Consider the following 22,598-nt stretch of genomic DNA (forward strand, 5'->3'; position numbering starts at 1 on the left):
TTTCTAGTGACCTTCAATGTACTTGTATTGCTATTTCTTAATTTTTTTTGGGGGGGGGCAGAGGGCGAAAGAGAGAATCCTAAGCAGGTTCCGTGCCCAGAATGGAGCCCCCTGTGGGGCTCAATGTCATGACCCTGAGATCCTGACCTGAGTCGAAATCAAGAGTCAGTCGCTTAACCAACGGAGCCTCCCAGGTGCCCCACTATTTTTTTCATTCTTGAGTTTGAGCCTAATCTTTTGACTTCCTTCCATAGAAGATGATCAGATCATCTGATCCCGGAGGTCCCTGTAGCCCTGGGGCTCTGGGCAACCCAGGTGGTGACTAACAACATATAAAATAAAATTTAAAAAATAAAATAATAAAATAAAATAAAAATTTCTTCAAGTGTTTCTCTGAAGATACTTCATATCTTCAGTTTTCTCCTTCTGGACTCTATACATTTGCCTGTTAGAGAATCCACCCTATGTGTCTCTTTCTCTCATCCTTATTCTTCTTCACCTTTATATTTTTCTGTAACACTTTCTAGTAGACTTCCCCAACTCCCTCTTACAACTCTGCTCCAGAATTTTTCAATTTCTGCTTTGACAATAACTTTTTTTAATTTCTAAGGGTTTTGTTGTTGCTATTGTTTTAATGTTTTCTTTTGTAGCCATCTGTTCATGTTTTAGGGATGAAATGCCCTCTTTCATCTATTTTTTAAATTTTATAGTTTACTTCAAAGTTTTCTTCTTGCTATGTTGTTGGTTACCTCCAGTTCTGAGGGGTCACGGTTACTGCTGTAATTTTTGAGAAGGAGATCTTAAGATTGAACTGTTTCTTTAACCAGTCATTCGGATTGAGGCATCACTGTTATTCTACTTCAAGGTACCAATTCCTGGGGCACCTGGGTGGCTCAGTCAGTTAAGTATCCAACTCTTGATTTCAGCTCAGGTCATGATCTCAGGGTCATGAGATTGAACCCTGCATCGGGCTCTGTGCGGGGCATGGAGTCTCCTGAAGATTCTCTCTCTCCCTTTCTCTCTGCTCCTCCCTCCCCTGCTCCCATGCACATGCTCTCTTTCTCTCTCTTTCAAAAAAAAAGGTACCAATTCCTGAAGTCTGGGAGAGATTTCTCATGTAAATTGTGCTCTTTTTTGCCTTTCCCCACAGCCTGCTTAGATGTCAGCTTTTCAGGGTCTGCTAGGTTCTCTCATATTTTTTTGCTGTTGTTTTCTTTGTCCTGCAGGCTTATGCATTTTTATAATATTCCTGTACTATTTGCTATGTTACTGGGATTTGGGAAGGATAAGGAATTTATTGTTTGTGTTTAATGTCACCTTTAATCAGATGTCTCTAGATTTATATTTTTATGAGCTATGTGTTATGCTTTCTTTAATTTGGTAATTATTCATAATTGGAGGAGAAAAAGATCCTTGTCATACAGTTATTTTGTTTGTTTTGTTGGTTGTTGGTTTGGTTTGGTTTGTTTGTTTTGTTGTCCGTTGCCTTGCTCTGCCACCCACTAAGTTGGGATTGAGAGTAGGATCTCTCTCTATCAGAGAGAAAGAATCATGGGGAAGGAGTGGAAACAAGGTGGGCTTGAGAGGAAGATGGGAGTGCAAGAGACACTCCCACTTGTTCTCTAGAAGACATTCACAGAGACTATGTGATTCTCTCGCCCCCCTTCCCTACTGTAAAGTTATATATTGTAGTGTTGGACACCCTGGACCACAAGGAATAAAAGGCAAAGTGGGTCCTCCAGGAAGAAGAGGCTCAAAAGGAGAAAAAGGCAAGTATGCATCAAAGGTAGGATTTCCAGAAGACAGCAGCATATGGAGGGTTGGGGGCATTTATGATGTGAGCAATGCGCCATTTCACTTTGATGCGTTATATGCCTTATTTACCCCTATGAGCATTCCTTTTCATTATGTGCTTATGAGGTGATTAGAACTTACCAGAAGTCAAGTCCTTCTTTTCGTTTCTTTTTTAAAATTTTATTTATTTATTTCTATTTAAATTCAATTAGCCAGCATATAGTAGTATATCATTAGTTTTTGATGTAGTGATCAATGATTCATTAGTTGCATATCACAAAATCAAGTCCTTCTATCTGAGAGTCTAAAGGGGACACTTGCCTGCTGTGAAATTTGCCTCAGAGTGGTGACTTTTTTCATGAGGTCCTTTTTATTCCTTGAAAAAGCAGAGATAGGATAGTATGGATCTTTTATTTCCCTTTCTGTCTGTGGGCCCATATTTCCCAGACTCATCAAATGTCTCTGGCTTTAGGTTTCTCCACCCTAAAGGTTGTTTAATGCCTTTTTGACCATCTGAGATAGGTGGGTATGAGAGCATAAACACAGCTAAGTTCGACTATCCTAAAGGCATTTCTTTTAGACTGAAAGTCCCAATGATTAGAAAATGCATTGTAGTGAATTATCAATTATAATACGCAATGCACTCAATAGTCCTTTTTCACGTATTAGTTTATTTGTTTAGAGTTTATGCTCCAACCCATTTTTTTTTCTGTTTCTTCAGTAGAAACTAAATAAAAGATTTTCACACTTTAAAAAATAAGATCGCTTTTTTAAAGTTTCTTTGGTAGAGTTGGATATCAACTTTCCCCCTAGAGTTTGTCAGGATGGGTTTCTTAAGACCCCAAACACCCCATTTGTCTAAAAATGATATATCTGCCCCACACAGACCATGCCTAGGAGCCCTTGCACAGTGCCCCATGCCCCCACGTCACACATTATCAGAACCTTTTGTTATTTCATTTCTGGTTTTGTTTAGTAAAGGCTTTTTGGGGTTTTGTGCAGGAGATATGACAAAGCTGCCTTTTATCCTCTGTCTAGGAAACACGGGGCTCTGTGCCTGTGAGCCCGGTCCCGTGGGCCCACCAGGACCTCCGGGACTTCCTGGGAGGCAGGGTAGTAAGGGAGACTTGGGGCTCCCTGGGTGGCTTGGAGAGAAAGGTCACCCAGGCCCTCCTGGAGCTGAAGGATCTCCAGGACCACCAGTGAGTAGCTCTTATCAGTAACAAACTTTCTAGTTGGAAGAGACAGATAGAGATAAAATTCAACTGACCTTCTTTCTGATGTATGGTATGATATATATATTTTATGTCTTGAACCTATATATATATGTATATTAATGACCCAAAAAATCATCTATATTCATTCATTCATCAAACTAATATTTATTGAACACCTACTATGTTCCAGGTGCCGTTCTAGGTGCTGGGGATACAATAAGGAGCAGAACACAGTCTCTGCCCTCCTGGGGACTCCAGGGGTTGGGTGGAGACACACTATGTAACAAATAGATGAGTGTTTATGGATGATGATGATAAAGGCCATCACCATCTAGTGTGGCTTGAGGGGCAGAGCTGGAGGAGATGAACTCAGGGGAGTGGCTGGAGGTTAGGAGGGGCTGTGGAGCACGGGGTTTGGTAGGTGGGTTGGATTTGAGCTTTTGCTCTGGATGGCATGGAACAGACAGTGGAAAGTTTTAAGAAGAGAGAGACATAATCTGACATTAGCTTCAAATGGATCACTCTGATAGCGCTGGTAAGAACAGATCACAGGGGACAAGGGAAGAAGTGGGGAGATGAGCTGGATGATGATTACAGTAATCTTGGTGAAATGTGATGGTAGACAGATTAACATGTTGGTGCTGGGTATGCCGAGAAGTGATCAGATTCTCAAGATGTTTTGAGGACACTGCTACTAGATGGGCTGTTAGGCTAGACACGGGATATTAGAAGAAAAGTAAAGGCTGAGGCCCAAATGGGGAAGACAGTGTGAGGCGTCGATGTGCAATGGGGGGGAAGGAAGCAGTATTATTGGTAACGTCTTAAATTTGAGGTGCCTGTTGGGGCACCTGGGTGGCTCAGTCGTTAAGCGTCTGCCTTCTGCTCAGGTCATGATCCCAGCATCCTGGGATTGAGCCCCGCATCAGGCTCTCTGCTCGGCGGGAGGCCTGCTTCTCCCTCTCCCACTCCCCCTGCTTGTGTTCCCTCTTTCGCTGTGTTTCTCTCTGTCAAATAAATAAAATCTTTAAAAAAAAAAAAATTGAGGTGCCTGTTAGACCAGTCGAGGTGTTGAGTAGGTAGTGAGATGATATTCAAGTAAGGGATTCAGATGAGAGGTCCAAACTCGAGATACAAACACTGGCTTTGCCAGGTTTTTCGTGATATTTCGTGCACAGAGTAGGTGGATCTGTTTTGAAATGGTTCGCATCCGCTGACCGTTATAAGTGACTTGAGTTGAGGAACAACCTTTCAGCTACTTGGCTGCTCAGAACAAAGTCACTGCCCCATAGGACACTCCTCTGAAGGCTAGACACTGCCCACCTGACCCATCGTTATTGAAGAGCCTTCATCCCAGGATGACCTGGAGCCTAACCATCAGCCCCAATGTGCTCTTTTCCATTTTCCCCAGGGAATGCCATGAAAATAGGGCTCCAGGCTGAAAGCCTTAAGTGAGGGTGACAGTTAGGCTCTCCTTGTACCACCCTTGACACCCATGCAAAGCACCCTGGCAAAGTCCACTCAGCAAGAAGCTAATTCCTTAATGCATGTTGAATGAACATGGCTGCAGCTGTTAAGTACTTTGTATTTTATTGCTGCTTTTTTAATTCAATATTTTAGCATAGTCATTTTTTTATGTTGGTACTTAATCTTCTTAATGAAGAGTATACTGGCTCTAAAATATTTCTGTGGCTTCCTCTTGAGTTGCTTCTCAGGGCTAACATCTTTTAGTGTGAATGACTAGTTCATCCAGGGTTGTCCTGGCTGAGCTTTCTGCAATTCATTTGCTCTAGGGCTCACCTCTTTGGGGAGGTTCTATTTCTAACGTCCTTTTTCTGTGTCTGATTCTGTCCATACGACTTCTCTGCATTAAATTCATCACAGGGTGGTCATAGTGAGGGACTAGGTCCATAGCATGGGCACCATGAAAGGAAAAATGGTGGAGGGAGAAGAATGGGTAGAAGGAGAGAGCACAGAGGAGCCATGGGTGATCATTGTGGGTGCTCTCACTTCCCCTGACATGTCCTCTCTCAGCATCTGGTCCCTGGCCTCAGCAGCCACAGATGGGTAGGAGAGTAGAAAAAAGAAAAGTAGGTTTAGATTCTTTGCAATTTTTTCTGTGGTTAGACCAGTGCTTTGTATTTATCACCATAGTCTGAGGATGGGGGTTTCCCACCAAGATGCTATAGTGCAAAGCACGGGGCCATAGGGGCACGTGGACCCACCTTCACATCCCAACTATGACATTGGTGAGCTCTACGGTCTTCTTGAGCTTAGTGCCTCATTTGTAATATGGATATAATGACACCTGTCTTACAGGTTTCTTGGTAAGGATTCAATTCAGCAGTATATTTTGAGGACTGTAAGGTATACACACCAGTGAACAACCAGGGTCAGTGCCCCCAGTGAGTTGCAGAGCAAACCAAAGGTCACCAACTGACGTGGGCTAAATCTGATCCACTGGCATATTGATTTTGCCTCCATGGTGTTTGTTTTTGTATTATTAATAAGATTTATGGCTACCCTTGAGAGATTGGAAGTTCATTAACACAGGGTCAGTGCATTCCTACAGTTTCCAGGAGCTGAGAGGTGGCCATGCCTGTGGGAGTAGGGCTGGGTGCTCATGTCCCCACGCAGTCCGTCCATCTGCTTCCTTTGGTAGGCATGGCCCCTCAGCCTCTGTGGCTAAAGTCCCTAATGTAGACCATGTTTTAAACAACCAGTACATGCCTGGCAGAGAGGGGTTCTTTGATTGCTGCTGAGATGTTGTGGTTGTATTAACACATGTATTTAGTGATCTCAGATCTTAGAACAGTGACAGGTAGCTCTTGATCCCACAGCTGCTGGGAACCTTTGGCCCAAGAATCTTTTAGATTCAACATTTGTTTCACTAAGAATCTAAGCGCCATGAAGGCAAGATGGTCTGCTGTTATCTGTTGTGTCCTTGTAATGTGTATTATTGAATATTAATCCATGTCAAAAACCTGGAAACCTACCATTTGCTTTGCACGGGTGTCAAGGGTGGTACAAGGAGAGCCTAACTGTCACCCTCACTTAAGGCTTTCAGCCTGGAGCCCTATTTTCATGGCATTCCCTGGGGAAAATGGAAAAGAGCACATTGGGGCTGATGGTTAGGCTCCAGGTCATCCCGGGATGAAGGCTCTTCAATAACGATGGGACAGGTGGGCAGTGTCTAGCCTTCAGAGGAGTGTCCTATGGGGCAGTGACTTTGTTCTGAGCAGCCAAGTAGCTGAAAGGTTGTTCCTCAACTCGAGTCACTTATAACGGTCAGCGGATGCGAACCATTTCAAAACAGATCCATCTACTCTGTGCACGAAATATCACGAAAAACCTGGCAAAGCCAGTGTTTGTATCTCGAGTTTGGACCTCTCATCTGAATCCCTTACCTGCCATTATCTGTTGTGTCCAAGTAAAGCCTGGCACTTTAGGTTCTCAGTAAATGTCTCTTTAGTGAATTCCAAAACAAGTGCTGGCTATCACTTTTTTTCCTTACTAGCTCACCTAAGTCTGTGATCTGACTCTAGTGCTTAAAATTCTGTATCTGCAGAGCATTAGAGCAATTGAGAGTACATTCTAAATCTCCGACGTGCTAACTAACAAACTGCTCAGACTCCCAGGAGCACTCCACCGGCATTGGCCTTCTGGAGCGGACTTGGTTCACAAGCTCAGTGAATGGTTTTATGTGTTGATAGTTTATCAGAAGGACATTATCATTATCTGCCTCTTGGACTGAATACTGTATCTCTATACTTTGGCCCTGTCTGGTTGTCACTTATGACATAGCATATACAGGAAAATTAAGAATTAAAGCAACATTCAACCCATATTAGCACGTTATAATTTCTAAAGTTCCTTTCCTGTCTAATCCAGCTATTTCTACTTGGAAATTTGTTCCACCCACCTTTTTGGTGCCTCATAAACATTCTTACACAGTATGCTATACTATAGTGATGCTTCTGGGGGCTTCGAGGGGGTACGTGGAAATGCTTTTTCTCTACATCAAATGGCTCCCACACATTTTTGCCATTTGGGTTTTTAAGCCTGTTGCGTAGAGTTTTGGCTTCTTCTTCATTCTTACTGCTTAATACTGCCATTATGCTTATCTCTACTGGCACCTTCTTCTCTTTGTAGTTAACTGCTTGTAAAGTGCCCGTCAAGAAGGTAATTAAGCTTGCATGAACATGTTGTTAGACTGTATGAAAATAAGACAAGGTGGCATCTCTGTGAGAGAAGAATTGTTTGCTCAGTCATTTTCACCTCCGTCTAAATTCTTGATTTAGAGTTTCTTGATTTTTGAGATCATGGGATGAGTAACCTTAAGCTATGTATGGTGTTCCTGTAGCTGTGTTTACTATGATGCTTGGCCACTCTAATATACTGATGGTAGGTTTCCAGGTTTTTGACATGGATTAATATTTAATAATACATAATGCTTATAAAAACCATGACCCAAATAGTCAAGTCTCAGAGCAATGTTGAGGTCAAAAGATGATGAGCCCATTGGCCAAAATTAGCTGTTTACTTGCTATAGAGAGGAAATATATGAACTATAACAAAGGTTCTTATTTTCCCTCCTCTTGCTCATCAACTTCCCGCAATATCACACACTTGTTGCTAAACCTCTCCCTTCAGCTTTAGTGGCAGCTCTTGTGGTTAACCTACCCTCCTCCTCTTTCCTCTACACTCTACATTAAAATGCCCAAGACAGTTAAAGATTTTATTTTGAGATAAATTTCATTTTTGACCCAAAGAGGTTGCACAATCATGCAGAGAGTTCCCATGGACCCTTCATTCAGCTTCCCCCATGATAGCATACGTAACCATAGTAACTGCCCATACCAGGGAATTGATATTGGTATACATTTCTGTTGAATCTGGTACAGACCTTTTCCAGAATCCACAAACTTTTAAATGTAGATCAAGAGCCTCCGTTTTGTAAGGTAGGACCCATGTTAGAGGGCAAGGAAGAGAATGATACTAAGAGTACCAAACCAGAATCTAGAACAGGTGATTTAGAAGGAAAGAAGAGAGAGATTAGATGTACATGAATAACTTTTACCTCATCAAAATTAAACTGATGTGTTCCTCTTATTTTCACCAAGGGGAAACATGGTGCCTCGGGACCACCTGGCAGCAAAGGAGAAAAGGGTGACGTGGTTGTATCAAGAGTGAAAGGTGAGCCTAGTCAATCACGTAGCTCCCTGCCATTCAATGAATGATACAGGAACCATCCTCTTGCATTCATTTCCCTTGTGACCACAGATCAGTTCTCTAAGAAGATTCAGGATTGTTGAGATTGCTTAAAATATATTCCTTGCCCCTCCCATTTCTTGTGAGAATGTTGAGCCTCAAATCCTCTATCCCTTATTTGAAAACATAAAAAACATATTCGAGTCCTCCTTATTGTGAATCTGGGTTTGACACAAGACCACCTTTGACTTGCCTACTGTTTATCCAGTGCATTAGAGCATCCTGTATTAATCAAGACTATTTTGGTCAAGACAGAAACCCAGCTTGAAGTCATTTTAGAGAAAGAAAGTAATTTATTGACTCACCCAAACAAAATTTGAAGCAATAGATGTAGGGTTCGCACTGGTACGGCTGGATCCAGGAGATTTCTTCCTGCATTTTGCATCTTTCATTACACCATCTGCATTTCTCCCCAAGACTAGCTTTTCCTGGCCTGTGGGTATGCTGCCCTTCCTGCCAAAAGCTCCAAGTTGTTACAAAAAGAAAGAGAGCTCTACCTTCTCAGTTCTAGTTTGAAAAAAAAAAATCAAGAAGAAGTGGACTAGGCTGGGGGCAGTGCACAACCACAGACTGCCCCACCCCCATTCACCACTGCCAGGGGATGGGGCACCATATTTGGTGCCATACAAGCAGGGACAGATGCTGTTGTGACTGGTGCCTCCCCACACAGCCTCCCTGGCAAATAAGAGAGTCAGTGGGTTTGGCAATTGTCATTCTCTCCGACTTTTGCATGGTTGTCTTTGCGTGACTGTAGTCGACTGAGACACTCCGAGGCGTCTCTACCAGCCCACACAGAGGCAAGGTCATTGTTTTTATCTTTGTCCTGTGTTTCCTTCTACTTCACCCACTGCTGAGAAGGCTTGAATATCTTTTGGCCTTTGTTTCCAGGGCAGAAAGGAGAAAGAGGTCTTGATGGGCTCCCAGGATTTCCAGGACAAGAGGGACAACATGGTCAGGATGGACTTCCTGGAAAAAAGGGGGATCCAGGCCCCCCAGTATGTATCATTCTTCTTTGGCTACTGAATTTCCTTTTCTTATATGGCCATGAAGCTTCTGTTTTCCCCTTCTCAATTTAAAACTATAATGCAGTCAAGTGCCAACGTGCTAGAAATCAGAGTTGCCTTCTAGTGACTGCCACGAAAAGATGATTGTTATAAAAGGTGTGACATAATTGCAGATGGTCTGAAATCCTGAGTAATGGTTTAGTTATATAGCAAGACTCCCTGTCCTGTCTTCGGTCTTTGTATCATTCTCATGTTGTGTATCTGTTTCAGGGGCCCTCACATCCACGAAGCCCCCAGTGACCTCAGGCCTGTTCAGTTAACTCTATAGGACGGAGGATAGAACACAGGTCCTGAAAATGACCTTCAGTTCTGTCCCCAGATGAAGAGGCACATGAGGGGAGGTCGTAAGCAAGGGAGGGTCAACTAGTGCAAATCCCCTGAATTTTTACATATTGGCTGATGGGAAATCCCACTGACAAGTGATATTTCTGCATTTTTCAAACACGTTTTGGGTGGAGACCATGTGTAGGTAACGCAGGTCATAAGAAAAGACTATGAGACATGATCCAGTGCTAAGAACTTAAAATATCTTGGGTACATGAGGCATTTTTGATTGCTTGCAATGTCACAAGAACTGAACGAGGTGTTTCGTGCATATCATCAGTCTTCTGAAGAGCAATTTGCTCCCAGATTTTACCATCAGAAATGGAGGCTAAGGGTATGTTACTCTAGGTCACCTACCTATCAAGTAGGCTAAACTAGAGTGAAAACCCCAGTCTGTCTTACACCAACACACGTGCTGCTTCTGTTAGACATGCTCCCTGCCACTGAGAGCAGCAGGCCTTCCTTGTCCGTGAGAGTCCTGGAAACTGTTCATTCCTTTGGAGTGAATGAGATGAGCCCCACATGCGGCAGACGCGGTGGTAGCCGGGGCTTGAGAGGCTTCTCCACTGGAGCACAGTTTGCGGGGACCCCACGGGGAACTTGCCAGTTCCAGGAACCACTGCTCGAGGAAGCCCCAACAAGGGCTCCACAAAGATCTTTCTAGTTTTCCAGACCAGGTGCAAGCTTTGCAGCGGGGATTGATTTTACCATAAGCAATGCTGCCTTGTGATGTACTTGACACCCTGCTTTTATGAAGTTGCCTGAGGAACAAAACTAGACGGTTAAGCAAAGGTCAAATTCTTAAGCGGGAGCAGAAACTGTTTGTCAGCCCTTGGCCTGCAGATGTGGAGGGTGGTAGAGTCTATCCCTGTGTCTCCTCATAAGAATACAGGACAACAATTTCAAATACATAAGAACTTATTTGTTCAATTTGTAAGCCTTCTACCTCCCTCAAATTATATATTTCTGTATTTCATTACTTTGGTATCAGAGAGTTGTTCTCACATAAAATTTCTCAAGTGTATTTAATATATAACACACACATGGCTTTCTGTATTTGAGGCTCAACCCCCCCACCAGCATATAAGTGTTTGTAAATATTTATGTAAAATATGAATAAGAAGCTGAGTTAATCATTTAAAATTATGTTTGCTATTGAGTCTCCTAGAATTATGAGGTTTTTCTATGTGTTTCTATAGCTTATGACAATGACTGCTTTGAACTCATGGACTAGCAAAGATTGCTAACTGACTCATGATGCAAACATTCCCAGGGGGATCATGAAGACGCATTACCAGGTGATGAAGGGTCTCCTGGACCGCCGGGCCTCCCGGGCAGAGCAGGACCTAGGGGACAACCAGGTCTGGGATTTCCCGGCCCACCAGGAGAGAGAGGGCCACCAGGAGCTCCAGGCCACCCTGGCGAGAGGGGCCTCGAGGGCTTGAAGGGTCAGAAAGGTAATTTTGAATGTTTTGTGTTACAGAATGGCAAGGGAAATAATGGAAGCTAAAGTGATCCTCTCTCCTGGGCAAAGTTATTATAGCTATGGCTAGAACCGCTAAATAACATTCCTTCTAGCTGCTGTTCAAACCTTGATTGTTGTCTAACAAATAAAAACATTATAGCACAATCAATATTTAAAACAAATTCTTAAAATACTAAAATGTCTTTGTTGCTGTATTTGTCTGGCATACCAAAAATGCCTTTCATTCATTTCTCAGTACCAACTCGTGCAATCTGTATTAAATTTACATACATATTCAAAATACCTATTTGTTTACAGTCTTTTGAGACAGTGTGGTGTATCTTAATAAAAAACACTAATATTTCATTTTAAAAATACATCATTGTCCTTGAAAACCCATGTGTAAGCCTTCTAGGAAGAAAAACAAAGAAGGGATTTCAAATATATTTGACAGTTATCTGAATTTAAACAGTAAAGTGACTTGCAGTATTAGAGTGGAAAGCTTTTGGAAAGGCTGCAGAAAGATTTATTTAAGATTTTTTTCCTTTGTAATATGTACATATGCCTTGGGCTACATTATTAATTGTGAAGGTGTTAGAACTGAGATAGTATCGTTGGTTCTTGCTTTGAAAACATAGGCAATAATTTGGTCCTCAATAAGGCTTAAGGTTATGGTTCTGGACCCATCAGAATCTAACATTATTTTTATTCAGTTGATACATTTTTGATTTGAGAGCATATGAAGCAATACATTATAATCCATTTGTTCTCTTATAAAAGAGAAATATTCCATTTCAAAGGGGGAGGGAACCAAGAGGCCCAAGCTTTGGAGTCTTCCTGTCTTCACCAGCGAAAATGGGGGGATGACAGTGACCACAGTGCAGAGTCATTAACAAAACCAAGAGACGATACATGTGAAGGCCCAGATCCATGGCAGGCCCTCCGGAAATGGCTACTGGCATTAATACCTCACCGAGTGTCCTCATCTACACAGGCCTCCCACCCCCAAACCAGGAGTCCAGTCCTCTGAGCTCACTGTTCGATGTCGCTCCTACATCAGGATTTGCTAGGTCTTCCGATTCCACTGTATTGGGTGTCATTGGGCCTGTCAGAACATTATTTTTTTTTTCTGGGCTATTAAAACTGAAACTTCTTGGGATTTTTCTTATTCCCCTTATGTTCATAGCTGTCTGACAGTTGAAGCTCAGATTTCAGGACCCATCTTTTAGAAATTCAGAATAAAGATAGTTCAGATGATCTGAGAACACTTGGGAGTCTTCTTCTCCCTTGAAATCCACATATACTATATGAAAAAATATCTTGATTGAGTTATCATTGAGATTCACTTTACGTGGGGTTATCGGTTGTGTGAATGCCGCTTTGTTTGTTTGTTTGTTTTCATTCCAGGCGATACAATTTCTTGTAACGTCACTTACCCTGGGAGGCCAGGACCCCCAGGATTTGATGGGCCTCCAGGTAGGATCAATGAGAAATTGCTGTTTTACACATTCCCCAGAGTAAAGGAACTGGTGACAGATGAACCGATAGTTAATCATCTGGCAACTAGTGAGGATAATTATCATCAGGTTTTGAGGGACTCTGGGAAAACAGCATTTGTGGTAAGTCACACTGGGGCTCAAGTCTACTGGTTTGGACATACTCTAGGTGGGGTTGTTTGATTTATTTTTTTAATTTCTACGCAACAAAATTTACCTTGATGTGATCACATATCAGTAGAAATGTCTGCCCTTTGAGAATTTTAAAACTGTACCTTCTTTCTTTTCTTATGCCCCAAGAGTGAAAAATGATAATGTGCTTAGTGATTGTAAGTTTTACTCTATTCTTCTTTCCAAGCCTCAGGGATGTGAACACTCAAATTTTAACTTGGCGGTTACACCTCCTTTAAAGTTATTTTAGCTGAGAGAACTTCCAGCAAGAAATCACAGAACGTTTAAAAAAAAAAAAAAAAATCTCGATTCCTTTTGCAGGTGCTTCTAGCCTATACTTCCTTTGAGGGCAATATAGTAAGGTGCAGGGAAATAGATTTTGGCCTTTATCCTGGTGGTTTCTTAGCAGGCCACACGCTGGCTGCCGTCTCCTTCCTCCTACAAGGAGGAGGTTTGCTCGAATATTTGTGTTGAGACGGAGCAAGGGAAGGCACCAAAAGATTCATCGGAGTGGTGATATATGTCTCAAAGGCTTTCAGGGAGAATCCTTTAAAGTATGGCTTCTGAGAAAGTGCTTTAACAAAATCACTCTCTTACTTACATAAAGTAGAAATACTCTGAAAAGGACAGTGTAGATTCTTTTTAAATCACTTGATTTTGTTCTCATTTGATTTGTGTTTTATTGAGCCTGTGTTTTGTTATTATTATTTAGGACCAAAGGGATTTCCAGGTCCTCGGGGCACTCCGGGGTTGAGGTGTTTGGATGGGCAAAAAGGTCAGCGTGGCAAACCAGGAATATCAGAAATACCTGGTCCACCTGGTAAATAAGTGTTTTTCATTTAAGAATGTGTATATGCCTCCTACACTCAATGAGCTTAGTAAGCAGACGGCCCAGGGAGCCCTACATAATGGGGGGGGGGGGATGTTTTTTCTTGAAACCTTAAGCTCTTAGCTATGTTTTGATAACTTTTAGGTGCTGGTAATTTTGTAAATTCTCAGGGCTCCTTCCACCTGAAGCGTGAGTTCCAGCCTATTATTGGTCTATTATTTGATAGAAACTGCTCAGTCCAGACAGACTGTCAGTGAATGAAAGCAATGAGGGAAACATCGTTGGCTTCTAGGAGATACAAAATCACAATGTATTTTCTTACAAAAGGTGGCAAAGCAACATTGCCTAGTAAGTTATTCTTAATTTTAGTTAATACTCTTGTATTTTTAAAAAATGTGTTTTTATCAAAGTAGTAGCCTTCCATTTGTATTGGTTCTATATTTGTACATTTAAAAATTTAAACTATTCTGTTCAATAGGGTTTCGTGGTGACATGGGCGATCCAGGTTTTGGAGGTGGAAAGGGGTCCTCCGTTCTCGGGCCCCCAGGCTCACCTGGTTCTCGTGGAGCAAATGGTCAGAAAGGAGTCATGGGAGACACTGCCTATGGCCAACCAGGTGCCCCAGGCAAGAGAGGTCTTTCAGGAGTGCCAGGGTCAAAAGGACACAGAGGTGACCCGGGACGTCCAGGCTTTTCAGGTATGAGGGCCGCTCTGTCCCTGTGGTCCATAAAGCTGGCTCAGCTCTGGAACAGGTCACTGAAGAGTATTTAGACTATCTAGCCATAGAAATCTAGAATGCAAGATTTCCCCCCTAAGCATCTTCCCTTCTAAATGAGCACTGGTCACATTTCAAGGAACTTGCATCTGTAGCGTTGTCTTTATATTTTATGGGTTGTTTTCAAATTCAGGGCAGCTCACTGTGGCTCAGTCCATTCGGGTTGATTCAGCAGCTACTGGACATCTGTCTGCTTCGGACTCAGGATAGCGTGTGAGCACTGTAAACGCCCAAGGAGCAGGCACCGGGTCACCTGCCCACTGCCAAGGCCAGGTTGAAAGAAGACAGGCTGCAAGAGGGGCAGCTCAGGGGGGCAGAGCAGTGTGCGATGGTGTTCAGGGAGGCTGGCTGTGGGCTGGGCCCTGGCAGGCACACTGTGTTATTTGGACAGGTGACAGGATGGAGGCACTTTCATTCCAGCAGGGGCAGCAGGTGAGGAAGGTGGGAGGATGGTCCTGGCACTGACTTACGTCTGTTTCCAAAATCACTAAGGATTCCTCAGGATCCTCAGTACAAGTCTTTAATGTATTTAACAGTAACCCTGGGTAAGGATCCTTAAAATCATCATCTTTGGGGCCCCAGTCTCAGGAATTTTGATTCATTACATCAGAATTGGCTGGGTCCCAGCAGTCCAGCCCCTTGGGTGATGGTGACCAAGAGTGGACCCCAGACCAGACTTTTACAAACACTGTTCTGGTTCTTTTCGAACAGTAGATGGGCCAGTATTTATTAGGTATCCACAATAGTATCATAGTACAGGGAAATGGAGGGCAGGGGATTAAGTCACTTTCTCTGTCACCAGGGAGCTTACTTACTCTGTAGTTGGTAAGTCAAAATATTCATATACAAAACCCCAATTAGTTGGAAAGTAACAGGAGAATACATTCTGTGAGTCAATGAAAAATATTTTGACTTAGTAATCCTACTCTCTCACTTATGACAATGTATCTAAGGAAAGTGTTCAGCAGAAAATAAAGGTTATTGTGAAAATACTCTTGTATTATCCACAGTAGATGAACAAATGGGAACAATAAAGAGAGTTAAGTAATACACACACACACACTCAAAGGAATACCATTCAGCTATTTTCAACTAAAGTTATCTCAACTAAAATTATAAAGATTATAACAAAATTGAAAACATTTGCAGATTAATATGTGATGTGAAATAATCCAACAATTATGCGCTGTGATTACTACTTAAAAGATGTAAACTTATGAACAGAAGTATATTGAAAACGTGGAAAAATAGAATAGATTTTTAGGTTAGGGCATGGGATGGTGGGGGGATTGATTTTCTTTCCTGAAAATTATTACTCTGCCTTTCCAATATATAGAAATTTAAGAGTTTAAGGGATGAAATAGCTTACAAAAAGCACATCCATAAACTGCAAACTGGGTGTGTAAGCACTGTGGAGATTTGGTGTAATGTGAGAGGTTAATTAAAATCAAGAAGAACTTCATGGTGTTTAAATTTGCCCAAGCAACTTCTTTGTTGCCTACGTAACCATAACAAGTAACTCTATTAGTAATGCATGGTTTTCCCATTCATTTGGAACTCACTACCATCCAGGATAAGAAAATCCTTTGAGAGACTTCACTCGTTTGAGCCCTGAGCTGGATGGAAATGCTTGTTTCTGGTATTGCTATGCATGCCCCTGTTGCGGCAGGCTGACTCCCTAGTTTCATACCAAGAGTGTCAGGAGTGCATTGTATCATTTCAGGGCCAGCTGGCAGGCCGGGATTCCCAGGTCTCAAAGGCCCCAGAGGCACAGAGGGAAGTGCTGGGTTTCCAGGAATCCCAGGTCCACCTGGTCAGTCCTGCAAAGGAGGCGCCCCAGGGATAGCAGGACCACCGGGAGTCCCTGGGGCTCCAGGCCAGCCAGGTAAGTGTGAGCATGCACCAAGCCCTGTGAAGAGTCTGGGACTTGACCCTACTTCCGGAGGAATGAGCCCACCTGCTGCTCTTTTACGGACCAGCACAACCAAGACCCTGCAGCAGAGATGAAGGACTTTCCTGTTCTAGAATGGCGGGGCACCTGGGTGGCTCAGTCGTTAAGCGTCTGCCTTCGGCTCAGGTCATGATCCCAGCGTCCTGGGATCGAGCCCTGCATCAGGCTCCCTGCTCCGCAGGAAGCCTGCTTCTCTCTCTCTCCCGCTCCCCCTGCTTGTGTTTCCTCTCTCGCTGTGTCTCTCCCTGTCAAATAAATAAATAAAATCTTAAAAAAAAAAAAATCTGTTTAGAATGGCAAGTGGCATGCGCTTCCTGGTGGTTCGGGTCATTTCCCCTTGTCACCCTAGTCTCACGGGGACACCGAAGTGGGGCTTGGAGATGTTGCATTGCATGCACAGTGGGTCCCAGGATCTGCAGGGAGCACGGAGCCTGGGGAGCTGCTGCTTCCTAGCCGCGGGCAGGACAGCCTGCTCCTTATGCTGGGGCAGGTGCTGTGTCATCCGTGGGCAACACACGCAGGCTTGAGAGCTAGCCCAGTTCTAGCCCATAAAGAGCGGCCAGGACCTTGTATTTTTGGTGCACCCAGCAAGACACGTAGGGGCTCAAGAGACCCAGGAAGAAGTGTGTCTCAACCCAAGGTGCTAGAGGGCTGTTTCCAGTGTGATCTTCATTTCACCTATTATTTAAATCCTATTGCATTTACCCAAAAATGGCAGCAAGATGCCCTCTGAATGGATCAAAATGAGATTGGGGCAAACCCTGCCACTACAGCTTTATTTCTAGCATCAGTAAAAAGTAGATGATGTTGCTGTGATTTCTACAGTTCTCTCTGGTGAATAATCTGACCAAGTTTACTTGGCCAGAGCTGCAGGAAACATCTGGAAAGTTTACTTCCATTGGTTTCAAGAGTAAATACAAATAATATTTTTGTTCTTCACCCTTCCCCATTTTCCATTTTTAAAATGCTCTTTATAGTATTCGTGTATCGCTACTGGGAAATATTTATTCAAGTAATCTGCCTTTCCTTTTATAGCAGCCAGAAAAAGACGTTCTGAGACTGATGGAGAATTGCCACTGTGGTTTAGCTGATAAACATTGTTTGTTTCATAGGAACGGATACACAATTTAAGCTATCGGGAACTTTTTTTCCTGCCCGTGTGTGAAGCCAGTGTTCGATCTTCACATGTTGTTGTCCTTGTGTTTTTTCTCAGGTGCCCCAGGTTGGAAAGGACAGCGAGGGGATATGGGGCCTCCTGGTCCATCTGGAATGAAGGGCCTCCCAGGAGTTCCAGGACGGTCAGGGGCACATGGTCCCTTAGGACTCCCAGGTGTCCCAGGCCCTTCAGGGGATGATGGACTGCCTGGTCTTCCAGGCCCAAAGGGTGGGTAGCACTTTTCCATTATTTACCCCTATTTTATAAACTTGAAATCCACTGCCAAGTGAAGACTATTACATACGATCATACTATTGAATTACTGTTAGTTCAGCCTGATATGGTCCTTCTCTTAGTGACAGCTCCCTTCTTCTTATCCCCTATATTTTTATTTCCAGTGGCAGAATGTTTTGGCATATGTAAATGGGACAAGGTGGGTAGGGAGATTAAGCCCACAGAACCCACAACACAGTAGGTAGAGCAGATCAGGTGTTGGGTCAGGGCTAATGTACTTCCACATCGGATGAGCCCCCACTCGCCAGCCCCACGTCCCCCCCGCCACATCTTAAAGCGTCATGAGATCAGGACTTAGAAACATAAAGGCTCCCACTTCAGCCCTATGGGGTGGAAAGCTGAGTAGGCGAGCACAGCCAATACATGTGGTGGGGCTGATAGTGGTCGTTCACCTTCGGTACAAACTGAGGTCCGAGGGAGGGCAAATCTCCGTGCCGACGACAAGGAACGCAAACCTAGGAAGCATGCTAGCCTTTAAAATGTCTTTCTACAAATTCGTGTTCTCATTTCATCAGGATCCCAGGGGCTGCCTGGCTTCCCCGGTTTTCCGGGGCAAAGAGGAAAGCCTGGCCCCGAGGGACGTGCTGGCCGTAAGGGGGACCCGGGAGAAGACGGTCGGCCTGGCTTCCTCGGAGACCGTGGGGTGAAAGGTGCCAAAGGTAAATGCACTTGACAGCACGATGATGCCACATTGGTGGTTTTGGTATTTGATCAGAACGTATAGAGATGGTCTTTGAAAAATAAATGGGACTATCCTGCAGCTTGGATTCCTCTTCCTTTTGGATTGCTGGTGTTTGTTTTAGAATCTTAAACCAAATTCATTTTCCAACCTTTCAGTCTTATTGCATATAACTGATAAATGAATTGCTCTATTAATAGAAAAGATAACAAGTGCTTTGATATATGGCTATTGGGTTGAAAAGAACCTTCTCACCAGTTGGGAAGGGGGTGAGGCCCCAGTCTCTGTTTCGATCTTTTCTTTCTTTTTTTTTTTTTGTAAAAAAAAAAAATACTTTCTTTTGGTAAAGAGCCAGATAGTAAATATTACAGGCCCCTGTGGTCCCTGTTGAAACCATTCAGCTCAGCTTCTGCAGCCTGGAAGCAGGCAGACATTGCCTGGAAACATGCTGACATAACTTACGTTCCAATCGAATTTTCTTCATGGACACTGAAATTTGAGCTTCATTTATTTCACATGCCACAAAATGTTATTTATTCCCATTTTGAGTTCCATCCCCTAATAATTTAAACATGTAAAAACCATAGCTCACGGATTATACGTAAACTGGTCACAGGTGGGATTTGGCTCTCAGGTTGTAACTTGCTGACCTCTGAAATAGAGTAAGTCCACTTTCATCTGAGCCATGAGTTCCGCCTCCCCAGCTTCCTTTAAAGGAAGAGTTTTCAGGGCGCCCTGGTGGCTCAGTCGGTTAAGTGTCCGACTCTTGATTTTGGCTTCGGTCATGATCTCGGGGTCCTGAGACCCAGCCCTGTGTCAGGCTCCAGGTTCAGTGAGGGGTAAGGGGGTCCTGTTTGAGATTCTCTCCCTCTCCCTCTGCCCCTCTGCCTGCTCATGCTCTCTCTCTAAAATAAATAATAAATCTTTAAAAAAATGAAAGTTTTCAAATAAATAAAATCTTAAAAAAATAGTTGTCCTTACTATTAAAAAATAAAAATTTCTAGATTACTGGTGTAAATGTTCTGTGTCCATCCCTGTTACATATTTACTTTTACCACTTAGCTAGGAGGCCATAGTGAGTGAAGGTAAAATCTCATTTCCAGTTTTGAGAATGAATGCTTGACAATTTGAGAAACAAGTCTTTTTGTCCTTAAAGCCCTTTGGGTAAATAGCCTCCTATATAATTTAAATTACTTTTACTTCTTAGTGGATTGATTCTACTCTTATTTTTGTTTTACTAGCCTGTAAATTTTTTTATAAAAGAATCAAGGGATCAGAGTCACTCTTAGCTAGCTTAGATTAAGTGATGTTTGCTATGCTATTATGGTCCCCCAAATAAAGCAAATTTAAGAAACTGATATTACACTGTTAACTAACTGGAATTTAAATAAAAACTTTTTAAAAAAATGCCCTGATTGGTGTTTGCTCCCGTGGTAGAAATACTCCCACCGTGGCTGATTTAAAGCTGCCAGCACTTTAATAACTGGTTTACAAAATTCTTGGCTTGTTAGTAATTGGCTCTCACCATGCTGGTATGAGCCCACTTGAGCACACTTCTTTCTACAACTGGACAATGTTTATGAAAATCAGGTAGAAATACCGTATATTCGTCCTACCTTTCAGAATTCTCTATGTGGAGAAGCAAGTTGAAATAAGTGTTCTTTTAATGTAAGGAAAATAATAGAGGGTGGCTAGGAAGGGAAAGGCAGGGAACTGTAAAATATGAGATGGGCAGTTCACGTTTTACTGGATGAAGAGACATATTTCAGATTTGGAACTTTTCAAGCTTATCTGTTTTCACCTAAGACTTGGAGACCCATTTGGCTGAATTTAGCAAGTATCCACTGATCACTGCCTGTACCCCAGACCCTGTTGCTGGACACACTGGGAGGGGGATGTAAAAAGGTGCGGCCCTTCCTTTGGGAAATCCATTGTGATATTGTGCAAGCTGTAAACATAAATATGGTTTAGGAAATGAAATGTGGATTTGCAAACTGGACCTGAAGTGTCGTAACAGAAAAATCACGTGTGTGGTGCTTCTGTTTGTTCTTCTCTTTCATAATTAATATCTGAAGGGGAGAGAGGACCCCCAGGAGATGAAGGAGAGATGGCTATCATTTCCCAAAAGGGGAAAACTGGGGAACCCGGACCTCCAGGAGATGGTGGATTCCCAGGAGAAGAAGGTAGGTAAAAGCTCATTCTTTTTAACTGTATCAAATGAGTTGGCCTTTCTAGATCATTCAAAGAAGCATGCATAAGCGGCAGCTTTCCTAATAATGCTGAGATTGGAGAAGGTCACTTTTTAAATTATTTTATTTTATTTTATTTTATTTTAAGATTTTATTTATTTATTTGACAGAGAGAGACACAGCGAGAGAGGGAACACAAGCAGGGGGAGTGGGAGAGGGAGAAGCAGGCTTCCCGCGGAGCAGGGAGCCCGTTGCAGGGCTCGATCCCAGGACCCTGGGATCATGACCTGAGCTGAAGGCAGACGCTTAACAACTGAGCCACCCAGGCACCCCAAGGTCACTTTTTTTAGATACAAATATACACAGATTAACCTCATGTTGCATTTTTCTTTGGCTTTTCCATGCCAGAACTTAGTTAAAGTTCATACGTATGTATAGGTCTGGATATTCCAAACTAGGATCAGTCCTAAGATTGTACATCTAATACCAGTTCCAGCTTCCCAGTACCCCCAGTTGTGGTGACTGGTATTAAAACAAGTAACACAGTGATGACTGTCCAGGTCGTTTTGACCCATGCTTCTCCATCTTCAGCATGCCCACGAACCCCTGGGGCTCTTGTGGAAATGCAGATTCTGGATTGGCACATCTGGGGCAGGCCCCACTCTTCCTTTCTAACAAGCACCCCAATGCCTGTGCTCCCCAGAAACAGCATATGGCAAGGATTTTGGGCACCACATTTGTATTCTCCTGCCCCCCAAGTTCAGGTTAATCTGCGTGAGGCCCGGGCTCTTGTCTTGGCTCTCTCCTTAACTAGTTGTTAGGGGGCGACTGTTTTTTAACTGAGCTAGGTAAGTTCTTCATTTGTGAGATGAATGTGTGACAAAGCAGATGGATGACCCTGCAGGCTCATTCCTCCCTTGGAGTCCCTTCATTCCTCCCTGAGTCAATTCATGGGCGCTTCTTTCCCAGTGAGGTCACTGAAGCCCAAAACCATCACCATGGGGCTTAGGGCAGGAACCAGGACTCCCCAAAACCTTGGGCTTCATCTCCTAAATAGAGGACCCAAACTCTCAGCCTCACGACTGCTCCACCCAGGATTTCCTTGAAGAGGTTTGTCACACTTGTAACCCCACCAGGTGATAAAGGCGATCCTGGGATGCAGGGGAGGAAAGGAGAGCCGGGAAGACACGGAGCAGCCGGATTTCACAGAGGGGAGCCTGGTAGAACTGGGCAGCCAGGGCTTCCTGGCTCCCCAGGCCCCCCAGGCTCCCCTGGGCCAAGAGGGATTATTGGTTTTCCGGGATTTCCAGGTGACCAGGTAAGTGGCTTTGGTTGGGGAGGACAGAAATAATACAACCCTTTTGCTCTCGGATGCCCATAGGAGTCATAATTTGCCAATGTACATCATTGCTCTTTGACTGGCTTTTAGAATGTAAGCGAAAAGAATGGAAGCTTCTGGAAGGCCATGATGTGACTATAATTTCTAAGCAGGGCTCATGCCTGTTTTCCCATGACAGATGACAGAGTCACTTACTCCATGTACTACCCTACCCCCCCAAGCCTAGTTTAAACAGCTCCACAGAAACTTTCCTCGTGACTACTGGTTTATCAGAGTAAAGAATCCTCTGAAAAATAACCCAAATTCCAGTGTCTAAACCTTCCTGTCTGGTTGCAGATATCACAGATTTTGCTGTAAATACATTTGGTCTTCAAAACCATGAGTAAAATACCCCCACTGAGAAGCCAGGAAGTACAATATGTGTCATAGACTACATCACAACTTCTAGAAGATGGATATAATTTGCTACCCATCTTTTGGAATCAAATAGATTTTTCAAGTTTTTGGTAAAAAAAAAAAAGTCTTCTAACAATATTTTATTTGGTATTAATTTGCTCAATCAAATCTTAAAATTCAAATTATGTGAT

The 22,598-nt window shown here is 43.2% G+C and overlaps 1 protein-coding gene across 1 annotated transcript in view; it reads left to right on the forward strand.

Annotated features, from left to right (window-relative positions):
* Positions 1-22,598, forward strand: part of COL4A4 (collagen type IV alpha 4 chain) — a 121,204-nt gene that overhangs the window by 62,676 nt on the left and 35,930 nt on the right. Inside the window, exons 22-34 of the mRNA XM_035006986.1 lie at positions 1,680-1,769; positions 2,833-2,996; positions 8,132-8,204; positions 9,168-9,274; positions 10,941-11,124; positions 12,540-12,608; positions 13,512-13,619; positions 14,107-14,325; positions 16,127-16,288; positions 17,568-17,738; positions 18,320-18,463; positions 20,559-20,666; positions 21,809-21,990. Coding sequence (XP_034862877.1) covers positions 1,680-1,769; positions 2,833-2,996; positions 8,132-8,204; positions 9,168-9,274; positions 10,941-11,124; positions 12,540-12,608; positions 13,512-13,619; positions 14,107-14,325; positions 16,127-16,288; positions 17,568-17,738; positions 18,320-18,463; positions 20,559-20,666; positions 21,809-21,990 — 1,781 coding nt within the window. The remainder of the gene's footprint in view (positions 1-1,679; positions 1,770-2,832; positions 2,997-8,131; positions 8,205-9,167; positions 9,275-10,940; positions 11,125-12,539; positions 12,609-13,511; positions 13,620-14,106; positions 14,326-16,126; positions 16,289-17,567; positions 17,739-18,319; positions 18,464-20,558; positions 20,667-21,808; positions 21,991-22,598) is intronic.

This window comes from Mirounga leonina, unplaced genomic scaffold, assembly GCF_011800145.1.
Source record: "Mirounga leonina isolate KUSES-001 unplaced genomic scaffold, KU_Mleo_1.0 Mir_151, whole genome shotgun sequence".
NCBI lineage: Eukaryota > Metazoa > Chordata > Mammalia > Carnivora > Phocidae > Mirounga > Mirounga leonina.